This window comes from Capricornis sumatraensis, chromosome 8 (genome assembly GCF_032405125.1).
Source record: "Capricornis sumatraensis isolate serow.1 chromosome 8, serow.2, whole genome shotgun sequence".
NCBI lineage: Eukaryota > Metazoa > Chordata > Mammalia > Artiodactyla > Bovidae > Capricornis > Capricornis sumatraensis.
In genome coordinates, this window is record NC_091076.1 from 5,411,607 (window position 1) to 5,429,512 (window position 17,906).

General features: G+C 45.3%; 1 protein-coding gene across 2 annotated transcripts in view; it reads left to right on the forward strand.

Moving 5' to 3' along the window:
- Positions 1–17,617, forward strand: part of KMT5B (lysine methyltransferase 5B) — a 57,414-nt gene extending 39,797 nt beyond the window's left edge. For both annotated transcript variants that reach the window (XM_068979124.1, XM_068979125.1), the window contains exons 7-11: positions 330–496; positions 772–791; positions 873–1,009; positions 5,674–5,870; positions 13,349–17,617. In XM_068979124.1, coding sequence (XP_068835225.1) covers positions 330–496; positions 772–791; positions 873–1,009; positions 5,674–5,870; positions 13,349–14,826 — 1,999 coding nt within the window. In that variant the 3' untranslated portion in view covers positions 14,827–17,617. The remainder of the gene's footprint in view (positions 1–329; positions 497–771; positions 792–872; positions 1,010–5,673; positions 5,871–13,348) is intronic.
- Positions 17,618–17,906: the final 289 nt, after the last annotated feature.

The window sequence follows — 17,906 nt, forward strand, 5'->3', positions numbered from 1 at the left end:
CTGTGTCCTTCTCCAGGGTCAGCAAGCTGAGTTCAGTGCAGCGGCTTTTTGAGTCCTTCCTGCCTGCAGAGCACAGGGGCTTCAGAGGTGTAGGTAGCACGATGCCTGCAGGACTTCCTGGTCTCTTGTAGGGATCAGGCAGCTGCCCAAGGCTGTGGGGCTTCCAGGGAAGAGGAGATGATATCCAGGTGCGGTCAACGTGAGTCAGTTAAAACACGCACAGCTAGGTCTTCTCAATTCCTGGTATTTATTGGACAGGCTTATTTTATTAAAAAAAGCCTTATTATTTATAATTACTAGTAATTTTTACCATCACATATTTTAAATAGGAAACGAAATGACAAAATAGAATTACTGGTGGGTTGTATTGCCGAACTTTCAGAAATTGAGGAGAATATGCTGCTTAGACATGGAGAAAACGACTTCAGTGTCATGTATTCCACAAGGAAAAACTGTGCTCAGCTCTGGCTTGGTCCTGCTGCGTTTATAAACCATGGTAAGCTCTATTTCCGAGGTGTTAGCTCTAGTGTTGGGTAGCACTGCTATAACTGAGAGTAACCTTATCTGTCTTCCTTTAAAGGAGGGTTGGAAATGGAAATTCTTTTTGCACAAACTTATGAAAATAAGTCTTCCTGTAGTTTAACTCGAGATCAAAAACTTCTATCAAAAGTTGGGGAAATTATGTGGAAAGCTTATTTCAGATTTCTATAATTGTTCGTGTTTCAGATCTTATCTACAGTTAATTGACTTTATCTTTTGGACATTTTTCAGATTGCAGACCTAACTGTAAGGTAAGCATAAAAAATACTTTATCTCAAGTATTTTGTCTTTGCTTCAGGTATGCGTTTCTTAATGCGTTCATTTTATTTCAGTTTGTGTCAACTGGTCGAGATACAGCATGTGTGAAGGCCCTAAGAGATATTGAACCTGGAGAAGAAATTTCTTGTTATTATGGAGATGGGTTTTTTGGAGAAAACAATGAATTCTGCGAGTGTTACACTTGTGAAAGGTAAAGTATCAATTAATGCCTGATGACTGTGAGAATGAGTGCGCGCCGTCCTCTCATCATTTAGAGGCAGAGATAGTGTTCTGTGTCCTGTAGCATCACACCCAGGACAGCAGACAGGAGCGAAACCAGAGAGGACAGAACTATTTAGGGGCACCAGTGCCTGGCCTTCTAAAATGTTAAAATCGTTCCCAGCTGTTACCCTTATGAGTGAGTCAGAATACAAATATGCTTCAGCAGAGAGTGGGAGACACACACATACAGTTCCAGGGTGGGGTTGCTCCAAAATGGCAGGTGAGATTCACCACTGATCACCAATTAAAAACCCCACGCTGTGTCTTCTGGAAGCCCTGTGTTTTGATGTATGTGCTCTTCACGATTTCTGAGTCCTACTGCTTGATGAGGACCTTCCTTTTGTGACACATCGAGACGGGTCCTTGTGGAAACCCCCCGAGATCTGACTGAGCAGGACTCCTTGTCCACACTGCTCATCTCCTGGTGGCAGCGTGTGTGTAGAGCTCACAGAGGCAGCTTCACAGGCTTGTCTGGGTTGGCATAGCCACACGGGGAGCACTTCTGGATTTGGTTTTTGTTATTGTTTTAGTTTCTTAATTGAAATATAGTTGATTCTCAGTATCATGTTAGTTGCAGCTGTACAACACAGTGATTCAGTTATACGTGTGTGTGTATACACACACACATTCTTCTTCAGGTGAGCACACGTAGACTTATTGAACCCATTTTACGTGCTGTGTGAGGTACCGGGTGCTTTACTCTCCTGGACTCAGTCCTCGGCTGTCCTGGGAGAGGATGGTAGAGTGGGACACTGCAGGTGTAGAGACCCAGCTCAGCCTGACTCAGAGCCTGCGCTCTCGCCGCTTCGTGTTTTTCGCACACGGGAGCAGATGGGGGTAGTGCTGTTTCTCTCACTGTGAACACCCAGCTGCCAGCCTCCCGGCCTTTGGAGACGTGCTGATTCCCCAGAGCTCGGCTTCCTCTCCTTTCTGGGCAGCCAGAGGTCCCTTGTGTTGTGAGAGCAGAGGCATGGAGCCATGGCACAGCCCCTGCAGTTTCTCTCCCAGCTCCTGGGCCCTTGACTTGAAAGGATGGCAGGAAAGGAGGGGTTGGGAGGGTGGGGGGATACAATTTATCTTTTTATAAATTAAAAAAAATGGTTCAGACATTGGTTAAATCTTAGACCAATCCACAAAAAGACCCTTTAACCCCCAAAGTCGTTTAATTATAGTCGAACAAAGCTTTAAACCACTGTGCAGAGACAGCATGGCATAGCCCGACCTGAGGCCTGACATCAGCGCCCTACGTTGGGATCCTGGGACTCTACAGTTTACTAGCTCTGTGGTCTTGGGCAGCTTAGCTGCTTTTGTGCCTTAATTACACCATCTGTGAAATGGAGATAACACTAGGGTATCATAGGGTTGCTGTGAGGATTAAATTTATCTCACAATAAGTATATAAAACACACACTGGTGTTAGGTGTAAAGGTATTTTGTGGTTTCTGGTCATTTTCCTATTAGAGTGTAAGTTCCATGAAGGCAAAGATTTTTATCTTTTTCATTTATTGCTATGTTGCTAGCGTCCAAAACAGTACCTGATACGTAGTAGTAACTACGTGCTTGATAACTGTTTGGTAAATGAATGAATGGAGTAAATGATACGCTGAATATATTTAGGAGTCTTCCTACAAAATGTAACTGCATACGCAGGAGTCCACACCAGCCACGAGGTAGCTCTTTCACTGGCTCAGGACCGCATGTGCCGCCATGTTCCTTGGGCAGCTGAGCTCTCCCTGAGACTGTTTATCACAGGCCAGGTGGGCTGATCCTGCTTACTTGATGGGGTTAGTGCAAGGAATAAATAGAAATGTGCAAATCACTTTTAAATGGAAAGGCCTCATATGGAGCAGTAGGCACGGCTTTTATCAGACTATTGGAGAGTTTGATTTAAAGGTTGTCTGGGAATATTCTTGAAATCCTCAGGAACAGATTGTTTCTGCCTTTCCAGAAATTAGGCAAGAAAATGAGACCAGTCAAAGGAACTCGTTCAGTTATTATCGTCTAGTTACTGAATGGTTCTCGTGCTAACCCTTGTCGAGGCAGGGTAAACGAGGCCAGCCCAGTGCCAGCTCTGAGAACAGTACTGTGAAGGGACACGTGGTGTGCTGGCTGCTGAAGGGTGAACACAGGAGAGTGCAGTGTTGACAAGGCCCTGACATCACGGGTGCAGTGTCCAAACGATACCTGGGGTGCGTGCTTCTGGGCAGTGACCATCCTGACACAGTAGTAATACTTTTCATAAGTAGATGCTGCAAATGTAGCCTGAGAATTTGAAGAATGAAATCTAGTGAGGGACTGAAGAATATGAAGGACCAAAGTATTTTAAAGTGTGTGAAAGTATGTCTGATGATCACATTTTGCAGTATACTAGGGGCAGTTTGCTTTAATAGGTATTAAAAGTTACTGTGAAATAATTGTGTTCAAAACCTGATGATACTGGCTCAGTTAGGAACAAATAGATAAGAGGACATGAACAGAGTCCTGAAGCAGAGCTCAGTGTGCATGAGATCTTAATACCATGTGTAGGGAAATGATGATTTCTTTGATAAAAGGTGGTGGTACAATTCATCATGGGTCTGAAAGAAAACCAAGCTCACCTCCCATCTCATACCATATACAAGATAAATTCCAAATAGATTAAAATTTTAAATTTAAAAACTAGGTAAAATGATTAGAAAAATTTTAGACTTATATGTCTAAACTTGGTAGTGGAATTTTCTGGAAGAAGTTAGTGTAAGAAATGGTGAGTATGAACATTGAATGGTCAAAAGCAAAAGTTAGATAAATGATAAACTTGAAGGGAGGAAAAAGCACACATATGGCCACGTTAATAACCCAAGGACAGAAAGCTCCTAGAGCTCATAAAGAAAAGATAGGCTCCACTGGAGGAAAGAGGGGTATAGAGGATGCCACACAGAGAATGGTAGCTATAAACGAGATAAGCGAAACAATAGCTAGGTATTCATTTCCACCATCAAATTGGTAACATTGAGAAGTATACTCTGCTGCGGGTGAGGATATGGAGAGACCAGCCCTCACACCATGTCAGTAGGGCTGTAAAGTGCTTTAACCTTTTGGGAACTTATTCTGGCAATATTTGTTCAAAATAATAGCACCCTTTTATCTGGCAGTCAGTCCCATGTGGAAGAATCTGTCCTGTGGAAGAAGCAGCACTAGTTAGCCTGGGTTTGGTTTCGAGAGCAGTGTAGCGGCAGTGTTCCTGGTGGCAGGCAGACACCAGAGCACCTGCAGGTTCCAGTCATCGCCGTCCAGTGCCCGAACAGATTATGGTATGTTTCGTCTGTGTAAAAGGTGCAGCTTTCAAAACATGGTGAGTTCAGAAGTGCTTGTGCACAATACAGCGATGAGAGAGGTGGGGTGGGAGGGAAGCAGGGAAGCTGCTTGCTGAGAGGAATGTGAGGGGGATGTTACCTATTTGGGGTTTCTTTTTGCTTGAGGAGAAACAGCAGTGGGTCTAGGTGTGTAGCTCGCGGCAGAGCAGCAGGTGAGGTGCTGGCAGGTGGTTAACACAGGTGCCGGGGCTCTGCGCATGGAGATGGCTGGGAAGCTCAGGGAACTTCCGCTTTGGGGAGGCAGAGCCAGGGACGGTCTCACTGGTTGCAGCAAGCACATATCACTGTCATAAGTTAAAAAGAAGAAATCAGGGAAGTAGAGAAGCAGATGAATGGTCATTTTACTTTAAAAAATTAATTCCCAGATAATTCCACCCTTGATCATTTGTTTTGTTAGTAAGTGTGGCCCATCTTGGGCTTCCCTTCAGCTCAGCAGTAAAGAATCCACCTGCCTATGCAGGAGATGGTAGGTTTGATCCCTGGGCCAGGCAGATCCCCTGGAGAAGGAAATGGCAACCCACTCCAGTATTCGTGCCTGAGGAATCTTATGAGCAGAGGAGCCTGGAGGGCTACAGTCCATGGGGTCACAAAAGTGTCGGGCATGGCTTAGCGGCTAAACAACAATAGGAATAATCAAAGCAGTTACAAGCCATTCTTAGCTAGTGATAAAAACAGGTCTTTTAATGTCTCTTACTTAGTAGCATTTTGTTAACTTAATGATGTTCATCCAGTAACTTTAAAGGAGGAATTTTACAGTTTTCATTACTCCAGAAATGAGATTTTCACTAAGATAGCCTAGCCTTCCTAATATAAAATTTCCATCAGAATTTATTTGTATCTAACATTATCTTCTAAGCAATGACTTAGTTTATGGAAATTCTTTAGTTTCCCTTTTAATTCCTTCATTCTCAATATTCAGTAATGGAGTGTTAAATTATGCAGAACAAAGCTAGGATATAATTAACAGATGGGTTATTTTTACCTACACTTGAAATTCTGCAGGGTCCAATACCTTCTCAAGTGATTGACAATAGTCATAACAAAGTGTTTTAAGTCTGGGGCTTTGGGGCATTAATTTTATCTCCATATTTATTTTGAGAGTCCTAGACTTGGCAGCTTGCAGTGATTAAGCCTCATCAGTTCATCTCACCTGCTGCCCTGGTGTGGAGAGGTGCTCTCAGCAACCAGGCTGACGGCAGTGAGTATGCTGTGTGTGTAACCTGTGCTGTTTCTTTTTCAGACGGGGAACTGGTGCTTTTAAATCCAGAGTGGGACTGCCTGCGCCTGCTCCTGTTATCAATAGCAAATACGGACTCAGAGAAACAGATAAACGTTTAAATAGGCTTAAAAAGTTAGGTGACAGCAGCAAAAATTCAGACAGTCAATCTGTCAGCTCAAACACTGATGCAGATACCACTCAGGAAAAAAACAATACAAGTAAGTAAGGGAGGTTTCATAAGCGTATCTTTTTTTATTTTTTATTTTTTTAAGCATTTTCACAGAGTTTGCTTTCTAAAGCGTGGTTTAGTAGTTTTGATCTTTTGAACATTGAGAGCAACCCTGGGATTCATGCACTTCACCAGCACTGCAAGGTTCTAGAAGTGATTCAAGCACAAAGCAGTCTGTATCCTGCCTCCAGATTTTAGATGGTACTAAATTGTCTGCTTTCTTTGAATACTTGGTAACAGGACATTAAATTTCTTCGTCATGTGTTCCAGGGTCGTCATATGTTTGACAGAAAGCTTTCCCGGTGTGAGTTTCTCTGTAGCGGTGGTGTTAGGTCTGCAAGAAGACAGAGAGAGGACGGGGCCGCGGCCCGCGGGCACTTGCGTGTCCCGCGCTGGCCAGTCTGTTAGCGGGGGTGATGGACTTGGGGTTCGTAGCTTCTGGCCTCAAGGCTTCCACCTTTTTACTGCCTGCTTGCCATTTTCAGAATGAGCTGACCCAGTTCGCCAAGCCACCAGTCCCCAGACTCAGAGTTGTGGTAGAGTGGCAGTTTGAATGTCACTGTACTGTGACGAGTTGTAGCCACTGCCAAAAGTGGGAAGAGAGATGGAAAGGAGAAAGGGACAAGCTTTAAGATCCCAGTGGCTTGTGGGGGCAAGACCTAATGGAAACTGGAAAAAGAGAATGAAGAATAAAGAGAAAAGAAAGAAGAAATCCCAAATGAGCATAAGAAAACACGCCATGTTTGTGGAGCTTTGACATCCTGGAAGCATTTTGATCGCTGCTGGTCTTCATCTGGGTGACACCAGTTTGCTCTAGTGGCCGCTAAAGCAGTAGGCTCTTCACTCTTTCTTATCTCTGATAGGAATAAAATTTAAAAGTTTTAACTTGATAGTCCCCAGAATATGCCTATTTTAGCACTATAAATGTCTGTACATACTTCTGAGTAGTAAGTACCCTCTGAGGTCTGACTATTTTAGACTCTTCCTGTCTTCTGATGTTTTCAGCCCACCTCTGGGTGCTCTCCACTACAGAAAGTCCCAGAGAGAAGGGACGGTGTCTCCCATGATGGAGAATGTCACTGCCATGTGTTTCCGAATCAGCCTGCTGCTGGAGTCGGAAGCCAGGGCTGACCTCTAGTGTGGAAGGCAGTGCTGTTCCTCTTCAGGCTTTATGTCCAAAGCGAACCAAAAAGAGCAGTTAGTTTGTCATTCACTGTTGACTGTTGGTTTTAATAATAAATGCAGCATAATCAACATTTTGTTTCCTGAGTCTGGTTCCTTGGTGAAACTGGAGACTTCTGAAGCCCCTTTTAATAAGTGTCTACGTGATAACACTTAGGAGCGAGCCGCCATCCGCAAGTAGGGATGGCCCCAACACTGTCCACATGGCTTTGTGACGTTGGTGGGGGTGTTTTGTGTTCTGATGCCTTAACTCTATTACTGATATACGGATACTGAACTCAGTACACCACTTAGTTTAAAAGATCAAAATGGAAAGAAAATTTTGGAAGGTGCTGAGTGTTATATTATGTGACCATCTCAGGAATATTTGTTAATAAACCAAATATGTGTTCAAAGTCTGCTCTTGTTAAAGAAATAGAAAAGTGCGTGAGGCTCAGGCCCTTCTGTCAGGGACTTTAGGCCTTCGCTCCAGACCCGGATCAGTACACAGTAACCCTGAGGAGCTCCACTTCCTAAAGGCTGGAGGGGGCAGGTAACCCTTTGAGCAGTAGTCTGAGCATTACAGACTAGAACTAGCCCTTTACTGTGACTGCTCATATTAGGGTGCTTCCTTTATTCAGATTACCTTTCTACAGAATGGCTGTCTTGAGTAATTCAAGGATTGGCGTAAGTAAATGTGAGGGCCATGAGACAGTTACTGGACGTGGCCGGGGGCTCTGAAGGAGCCCGAGGCTCCCTCCAGCCGTCTCTGAGAAGCTTGTTCACTAAGTATATTTGTAGCAATATTTCTCAGGCTCTTCCAAGTGTTCTTTTCGGCTGTATTTCTTTTGGTGTTTGTGTCCTGACCATGTTCCTCTACCTGTTGAAAGGAGGACCTTTTGAGTCTGCAGCTGGTGCAGGGCCAGAGCTGCCCAGCCTTCCTCCTGGGTGGCATGGGCAAACCTCAAGTGTACAGGTCGGAGGCGCCCGTCTCATCCCGCGGTTTGCTTAGAATCCAGCAGCTCACAGCTAGAGAGGAGCTGCTTTCTTTGAACGTGTTCTTACAGAGACATTTCTGCCTAGTTGGAAGAAAAAATTACTTCTTTCTTCCATGCAGCTCCTGTTTTGGAATCTTCTCAAGAACCACAACTTGACTGTTTGCTTTAGCATCCAGAGAGGAGGCAAGAGATCCATTTTCACAGAATCAGTCCACAGACCTGAACTACACGCTGTTAATAGAAGATCCAGGGGTTTTTGGCTCTTGTGGCTCAGTGGCTAGGCCACTCCCCACAGTGCTGCCTCAGGATGTGAGTGCAAGTCCCGGAGGACTCCCCCCAGCGGAACCATCTCATCCAGCTTGACTGAGGAGCACCCATCCTAGAGATGGGCTGGGCCGCCACTTGTCACTCTCTCCCGCCACAGACATCTCTAGTGAGTCTGGATGAAGCGGCCTACAGGCTGCTTCCTAATCCTTTCCAATACCCTGTTCCAGGCAGACATGCCCATGGTGGCCCCATGAGGTGGAGCCTGCTTGTGGTGCCTGATAAATTCCTTGAACTGACGTCCTTAGACCCCATGTTGTGAACATCTCAAGCTGCGTGGCCTCCTGTTCCCTTGGTCCCACCGTGTGTGTTTGAGGCTCTTCCAGCGCAGAGCGTAGATGCAGCCAAACCTTTGGGGTGCTCTGGCATTGTTTCACTGCGCTTGTTTCTGGCTGTCATTCTTGAGCCCCACGCAGAGCTGCCTGATGATTTTGAGGACACCCTGAGGTCACCACGGTAGCCATACCGTGGGTCCTTTACTAGTAGCTGGCACTGGCCCCATGATAGCTCTGTGGTGTGCCTTAGAGGCCATGTGATAGTGTGGTCAACGTCGACCCACAAGCCTCAGTTCAAACCCCATCTCTGCCGCATACCGGATGGACACTCTTGACTGGCACGTGAGTCCATGTGAACCTGGTTTTCACTTAGGGTAATAGCTTTTACTTCAAAGAATGCTTATTAGGATTCAGGTACATACTAATTTGGCCATCCTGCACTGTACCTAGTATATACTAATGGCTAAGGGTGTGTGTCTCCACCTCAAATCACTGTCTAGGTTAATGTGGTTGGGATTTGTCCCCGACAAGGGAAGGGTACCACACGGTGTGTTAGTGCTGAAGCCAGGGGAGCCACCGCCCTGCCCGCCTCTGCTGTGTCAGGATCTTCAGTCTCTTGATAGACTTTTCTTAGCGCCTCTCCTTCAGCCTGCTGTTGCTGGCACTCTGTGCAAGAGAGGGTAGCGGCGCCTCTGTGGGATGGTGAAGAGCCCTGGGCACTGAGTCCCATTGTTCACAGTTGTCTTACCAGCTGTCCTTTGACTTGAGCACACCTTTGAGCTGGGCTTTTGATAATACTTATCAAACAAAATGAGAATACACCGATATATAACATAAATAGGTAAGTGAACTCCACTGCAATAAGATGTAGCATCGCCTACGTCTCTGTTGTGCTCTTTAGAACACAAACATACTAAAGGGCTTTGTCAGTGGTTCACTGCAGTCAGCTAACAGCCTCCTGGAAGGCGGGGTGCAAGGGGGAGAGCCCAGATTGAGAATCACCACACAGTGAGATTGATCCAGGGCTTAAAAGGAAGTGCCGAGTGTGGAGAACCTCAGGTGCCATGAGGAATCGTAGGAGGGTAACCTGTCAAGAAAGTCATGAAAGGCTTCCTGAGAGGTGTTTGCTGAGCTGAGTCTTGAAAGGGGGTGAGAAGTTGGCCAAATGGACCGTACTCAGAGCAGATCGAACGTCCCAGATGAGGACATGAAGACCAGTGTAGGATTTGAGTCTAGTCATCAAAGCTGGAATAGAAGGGATGTGACCAGAATTGAGAATTTTGGACTTTATTCTTAGGTCTTAGGTTACAGGAAGGTTTCAAGCCCAGAGGTGACCAGAACTCCTAGGAGAATCACCCTGGGCTGTGTGGTGGGGAGTGGAATGCTGGGGAAGCAGTAGGGGCAGGGACAGGCGGGAGCTGGTGCCAGAGTCATGGCAGGAGACGGTGGCATTGGGATTGGAGAGAGAGGTGGGTCTGGCGACAGTGCAGGAGTGCACTCTTGGAGACGGGGCGGCTGGCATCAGGGGTAACCTCCTCGTTGCTGCCCAGGCAGCTGGCTGCCTGGTGCTGGCAGTGAACCAGATGGAGAGCAGGAGGAGGAGCATGAGGCTTGGTGGCGAGCTCCCTTTGGGCATGTTGGCTTGCGAGGGGCTTGGGAGACCACCTTAGAGGGAGATCAAGGTCTAGGGGCCATCTGGTGACGTGAATCTGTAATTAAGGATGGATTTGGGCTAGAGAACGCCGTATGGGGACTGCCAGCATGTCAGTGTGGACAGCCCGGACGGAGGGGCCGCTTATCCCTGGGAGACTTGAGTTTTGAAGGGGCCTAGGACGCAGAGGCCTGCGGAGTACAGGCCACAGGGCAGATGGAGGAAGACTGCCAGGGACAGAGAGACAGCCAGGGGACGGCTCTCGTGAACAGCCAAGGAGAGGAGCCGCTCAGGAAGAAGAGTGGCTAGCAGTGTCTCCTTCTGCAGAGAAACAGCAAAGGCCCCTGCTGAAAAGTCTTCATGGGTTTTCATGGCAAGGAGGCTGTGAGAGAGAGGGCGATAAATGGATCCAAACTTCAGGGGGATTATTGTCAAGGATGTAAGAAGTACGCAATCGTTGCAGAGGGGTGACTGTAGATCTGAAACAAGAACCGTGAAGCTTGATCACAGAATGGTCCTCGAAGAGCCATGGAGAGAGGCCACCCAGCAACCACATTGAGAAGGATGAACACCAGAACACTGGTGCGTTTCCATCAATAAACACACCTCCACTCACCTTGTAGGAAGCCTTGTAAGCATAAAGAAAGCCTTTAGCAAAAGGATTCCCTGGATATCCTTATACTTTAAAATAATTTCTGGCAAGTTCTGGGTATTTCCAGTTCATGATACAATGGTTCTCCAGTTGAGTGGCACCAAACTTTACTGCTACTACTATTCCAAGAGTAAGTTGCTTTGCTGGTGGCAGCCTGCAGGGAGAAGTGTGTTCTTAGTTCAGTCAGGGGATATTGTTCCTGGGATTCTGCTGGTTTGTAGATTCCAAAGCCACTTATGAACCAGTTCCTTAGTACAGAGACTTCTGTTCTTGGTGGTCTGATACTTTTGGAATTCTGTTAGGCATTCTTGCTCCTCTCTCAATAAAAATGACCTAATGGTAACCTAACTTGCTCAGCCATGCAGAAGGAAGAGCAGTTGCCCTGGGCAACCCCCAGCATGGAATGAATGATGGTCTTGTTGGGAAATGTACTGGGCTTACCCATAGTAAACTGGTTTTCATTCTCTGTTTCCTCCTAAGAGGTGGTGAGTATTTGGTCACCTCAACATCCCTAGTGAGCGGTTTATAGAGGTATCTTGATGGGAAGAGGCCTTCAGGTGGGGGATGGGAAGCAGACGAAGTCATGGAGAAAAGGGCTCCTGTAAAACACTATAGCAGATCCAGTGTAAGTAGAGAGAAAAACGGAAGGCGGAAGTCAGCGGCAAGGCCAGAGGTCCACCGTGGAGGGAACTCAGCCTTGAGTCGCGTGTAAGCCTTTCGAGAAGCCCGTCAGCTGTCACATTAGTTCCCACGTTTTGTCCCCACGGGGATTGTTACAGCCTTTTGGGATCCTTGTCCAGAGGAAGGAATTTGGGTGCCCCCGTCCCCAGAGTGTGACTCCAGCTGTGCCCTCTTCCTTCTCTCAGAATAGTCGGCAGTGGGCAGTCACTGGAGGGATGGGGTGAGCTAAACCCTGCAGCCTCAGAGTCTGCAGGTGCTCGCAGCCCTGAAGGGAACAGTTTCAATAGCGCGAAATTTGGGGTAAATAGCTACTGGGAGTGACAATATGTGGTTCTTGTTCAGTCGCTAAGTTGTGTCCAACTCTGAGACCCCGTGGACTACAGCACACCAGGCTCCTCTGTCCTCCATGATTTGCTCATCTTCATGTCCATTGAGTCAATGGTACTATCTAGCCATCATCCTCGGTCATCCCCTTCTCCTCTTGCTTTCAATCTTTCCCAGCGAGTCAGCTCTTTGCATCAGGTGGCCAAAGTATTGGAGCTTCAGCTTCAGCACCAGCCCTTCCAGTAACTTTTAGGATTGACCAATTTGATCTCCTTGCTGTCCAAGGGACTCTCAAGAGTCTTCTCCAACACCGCAGTTCAAAAGCACCAATCCTTCAGGACTCACTCTTCTTTACAGTCCCAACTCTCACATCAGTACATGACCACTGGAAAAATCATAGCTTTGACTATACGAACCTTTGTCAGCAAAGCGGTGTCTCTGCTTTCTAATATGCTGTCTAGGTTTGTCATAGCTTTCCTTCCAAGGAGCAAGTCTTTTGATTTCATGGCTGCAGCTGCCGTCCACAGTGTTTCTGGAGCCCAAGAAAAGAAAATCTGGCACTGTGTCCACTTTTTTTCCCTTCTGTTTGCCGTGAAGTGATAGGACCGGATGCCGTGTTCTTAGTTTTTTGAATGTTGAGTCTTAAGTCAGTGTTTTCACTCTCCTGTTCACCCTCATCAAGAGGCTCTATAGTTCCTCTTTCTGCTATTAGAGTGGTATCATCTGTGTATCTGCGGTTGTTATTTCTCCTGGCAGTCTTTTGATTCCAGCCTGGGATTCATCCAGCCTGGCATTCTACATGTGGTTTTTAGGATCTCTTTCTCAGTTGAAGACATTGTGATGGAATTTGTCTCCTGGAGCCCTTTAGTCATGTGTTGCTGTTCCGGATTACTGGTCAAGTACTATGCTTTGAGTTAATGAATAATGGATTCTGGAAACATTTTAAATGATGAGTTTAAGAAGAATTTATGAACAAAAAAAGAAAATACTGGTTATACTTCACATATTTTCTGTAGTAAAATATTAAATCAGGAAAAGAAATCCTCAGTTTGGACTAGTGTCCTGACAAGCTTAGAGTGAAATCTAGGTCCTTGCTGTGCTAAGAACTCTTTAACCCTTCTAGGTCCTTGCTGTGCTAAGAACTCTTTAACCCTGAGTTTACTTACCTGGAATGTGAATCGATGCTTCTTAAGTTAGAGGCAGAAATTAGAGGGATAACATAAAGGAAAACTGTAGGAATTGCTTGTGAGCAGACAGAAGCTCAGTTGGGGCCTGTGTACCACCTGTGTGTGGAAGTGAAACACTTCACAACGAATCGTCTGGATGTTGGCATTGTTTTGTTGAACATAACTGGGTTACCAAGACTGTTTTTCACCCTTATTTTCTCTTTTAACTTTACAGCTTCTAACCGAAAATCTTCAGTTGGTGTAAAAAAGAACAGCAAGAGCAGAGCATTAACAAGGCAGTCTATGTCAAGAATTCCAGCTCCTCCCAACTCTACCTCATCTAAGCTAACTCCTATAAATAATTCCAGGGTACCAAAGAAACTGAAAAAACCTGCAAAGCCTTTACTATCAAAGATAAAATTAAGAAATCATTGCAAACGGCTGGAGCCGAAGAGTGCTTCGAGAAAACTCGAAATGGGAAACTTGGTACTGAAAGAGCCTAAAGTCGTTCTGTACAAAAATTTGCCCATTAAAAAAGAGAAGGAGCCAGAGGGACCAGTGGAGGCCACGGTGGCCAGCGGGTGCTTAACCAGACACGCGGCGAGAGAGCACAGACAGAACTCGGAGCGAGGTGCCCCTTCGCACGCGGAGGGCGGCCCCTGCACCTACACAACCAGGCGGTCCATGAGGACGAGGATGACCTTGAAGGAGACCTCCGACATCAAGCTTGAACCAAATACGCTGGATGGCTATAGAAGTGACTTGACAGAACCTTGCCCCCATGGCGGCGAGCAGCCCGCTCCTGCGGCGCCGGACGAAGAGCTGGCCCACGAAGCTGCACAGAAAGGGGAAGCCAGGTGTCCTAAGAGCGACAGCAGCACGCCCAAAAAGAAGTCACAGCCGGGGAAGCTGGTGCGGCAGCTGGCAAAGACCGAGGAAGCCAGTCCCGTGCACGAGGCCCCGGGCAGGGCCGGCGTGGGGCCAGAGGTGGCGGGGGCCCACCCCGACTCGGGCGAGCACAGCGGCGTGGAGGGCGTGCCCGGGGGCTACGCCGACTGGGCCCCTTCGCCTGTCAGTGCTTCCGTGGTGACGTCAGAGAGCTTCAAAACAAAAGACGGCTTCCGAACTGCGAAAAGCAAAAAAAAGAGGCGGATCACGAGGTATGACGCACAGTTAATCCTGGAAAATAACTCTGGGATTCCCAAGTTGACTCTTCGCAGACGTCATGACAGCAGCAGCAAGACAAATGACCAAGAGAGCGATGGGATGAATTCTTCAAAAATCAGCATCAAGTTGAGTAAAGACCATGAAAATGATAATAACCTCTATGTAGCAAAGCTGAACAATGGATTTAACTCAGGTTCAGGCAGCAGTTCCACAAAGTTAAAAATCCAGCTAAAGCGGGACGAGGAAAGTAGGGGGCCGTACACAGAGGGGCTTCGTGAAAACGGGGTGTGCTGTAGTGACCCCCTGTCCCTCCTGGAGTCACGTATGGAAGTGGATGACTACAGTCAGTATGAGGAGGAGAGCACAGACGACTCCTCCTCTTCAGAGGGAGATGACGAGGACGAGGAGTATGACGATGACTTTGAAGACGATTTCATCCCTCTGCCTCCGGCCAAGCGGTTGAGGCTCATAGTCGGGAAAGACTCTATAGATATTGACATTTCTTCCAGGAGGAGAGAAGATCAGTCTTTGAGGCTTAACGCATAATAAGCTCTTGGTCTTAACTTGACCCGGGATAACTACGTTAAAGAAATAAAAAATTCCAGTCAATTATTCCTCAGCTGAAGACGTTTCAGTGGCAGCACTTCTATTGTCTCTTCACTTATCAGCATAATACTGTAGAAAGTGTACAGCGTACTGACTCTTCTTTAAAAAGTCTGATTTGTGCAAATTTTTATTGTACTTTTTAAATAGCCTTCTTATGTGCAATTCTGAGTTAGAGGTAAAGCCCTGTTGTAAAATAAAGGCTCAAGCAAAATTGTACAGTGATAGCAACTTTCCACACAGGACATTGAAACCAATAATGTGGCTACACAGTTTCTTTTTTTTTAACTTTAAAAGCATCAACTGGCTCTTTAATATATGACTAAACAATAATTTAAAACAAATCATAGCAGCAGCATATTAAGGTTTTCTAGTATATGCTAATATCACCAGCAATGACCTTTGGCTTTTTGATTTATTTGCTAGGTGTTTCCCCCTTGGAGTTTTGTCAGTTTCACGCTGTTTGCTGGCCCAGGTGTACTGTTTGTGACCTTGGTTAAATAGCAGACCATCGGGTGGGAGTCAAATTGGTTTCTTTAAAAAAAAAAAAAAGTACAATTACATGCGTGACAGCTAATTTTTAGTACATTACATGTACAAGGATAGCAGTGTGCAGGATGAGTTTCGATACAGCGTATTTATTGCTTGTCATGTAAATTAAAAGACCTTGTATTTAACACTTTTCAATCCTTTTAGATAAAATTGTTCTTTGCAAGAATGATTGGTGCTTATTTTTTCAAAAAATTTGCTGTGAACAATGTGACGACAACAAGCAACATTTATCTAATGAACTACAGCTCTCTTAATTTGGGTCTTCGAGTTTTCTGTTGCACTTGTAAAATGCTACAAGGAATATTAAAAAAAAAACTATTCACTTTAACTTATAATAGTTTATGAAATAAAAACATGAGTCACAGCTTTTGTTCTGTGGTAACCTATAAAAATGTTCGTCTTTGAAATTCAGTGTAAAGAACTGAAAACAGTGTATATGTTGTAAATATTTGTGTTGTGAGAAATTTTTGTCATAAGAAATTAAAAGAACTTACCAGGAAGGTTTTTAAGTTTAGAAATATTCATGCCAATAAAATAGGAAATTATAAATATATAGTTTTAAGCACTGCATCAGTGGGAGTTCTTGGCTTATGTTAGTTTATGTTTGAAAATATCAAAGATTTTTTTTTTTTTACTATATTTTCAGTTAAACAAAAAAGAGGAGTCAGATTTAATTTGTTTTTGAAGCACTTTGAAAGAGAAATTAATTTTTAAGTAACTTAATGAGCAAATTTTTGATTATGTTCAATACCAACCTTCCATTTCTCTGGATTATTTTACAAATCATTGGACAAAGGATTTGAGAATATAAATCTGTAGCAGGTGTTTGATACCAGTGGGTCTCTTTATTTCTGGGAAATGTGTACATGTGCTTTCGGATATACAGTGTTCCTGAGTAAAATCAATTTAGGGAATTCGTGTAGTGTCTAGAAGAGTAGCCCATATCTTGAGATACTGAAAGGCCTCTGCAGGTAATGAGCAGTCCAATGGGAAAACCTCAATGCTTACTGTTAGGACTTCGTGATTCCTGCCAGCTTCTGGGTTCTTGGGGACATAATTTAAATTAAGTTCCTTAAAACTATTGCTAGTAGATTCCAAATAGAAATTGGTAATATTCATAAAGGTTCTCTGAATTTAAAATTTTCCCCTCCTTCTGTCCTTGAAGGAATTACTTCCGTGGTCTTCTCTCGTCTCGTCCCTGTTTGTTACGGTGCAGTTACATCCCTCAGGTATTAACGTGGGATCAGGTGGCCCACCTCCTCACCCACTCACACCCCCTTGGCTCACTCCATCTAGAATCTTCACCTCTCGAAGTCGGGCAGCCCTGCAGGTCTGTCCCCGAGCACTCAGAGCACTTTACAGACTCACCCAGCCCTCCCGAGTCTCTGGGTGGCCGTGGGGGGTGGCAGGGGGGCTCACGCGCCAAGGTCACGCTTGGACCCTGCGTCCAGGAAGCACCGGAGCACAGTGGGTCACCTTGATTGGTAGGAACCCTACCTAGTTTGCAGTCTAGAAGAGGTTCAGAGACCACATCTTGAACCATTCTTTTGGAATACCAACGATAGTCACTTCAGGAATTTCAGTCTTAAAGGAAAAAGTAACAATACCACATTTCCCACTTTTCTCCATTTTTTAAGCTTAACTTTAGTAACTTATTTATGACATTTAACTTTACTGAGGCCCCATCTTTGAGGGCCGACCTTCCCGTGGGTCTGGAGCAGTGATGCCCGGCGGTCACTGCCTCGGGAGGTGGTGTGCACAAGCGCTCGGCGGCCATAGCCGACGCCTTCCAGGGAAACCTGACTTCCGTTTTTACAGTGAGGGGCCTCGAAGTTGGCGTGCCTGTGCTGTAGGACTCTGTGTGGAACGGCCAAGTCCACACAATGCCGACCACTTGGAAGAGGTTGCAATCAATAAAACTAGCCTGAGCTTATGCAATGATTGATAAAGATTGTGGCATTGTAAGAATTAGGAAACGATCATAGAAATATATGTAAAGTATTCAATTTTCAATCATTTTTCAAATTACTGTTTTAAATTGTTTTGCTGAGTTGTAATACTTTTGAGATACAATGTATTCCTTGTACTGAAAGAATGAAAAAAAAAGGACTTTTTCAGCATTTGAGGTAAGTTCTTTAACGTTTCATTAAAAAACATTTTTTACAAATATTTTGTACATGCACTTGCAGTATTGAGGTTAATCATTTTAATAAATTCGGAAATTAAAACAGTTTGGCCGGTGTTCACTGTATCTGAGAAGATCAAAGTGGTGACTTTGTCCACAAGGTTTTCATTTGCAGTAGAATTTGTAAAAATCACACTTTCTGAAGCTTTTCCGTGTCTCTTCATGTTGAGTTTTCCGAGCCCTGGTCTCCTGCTCTGGGGCCATTTGGATTAGATTAGGGTGAGCATATGTTCCGCCCAGTGGGGAGACCACGTGTAAATTGCATACCTTCCAAATTCCTTGAACC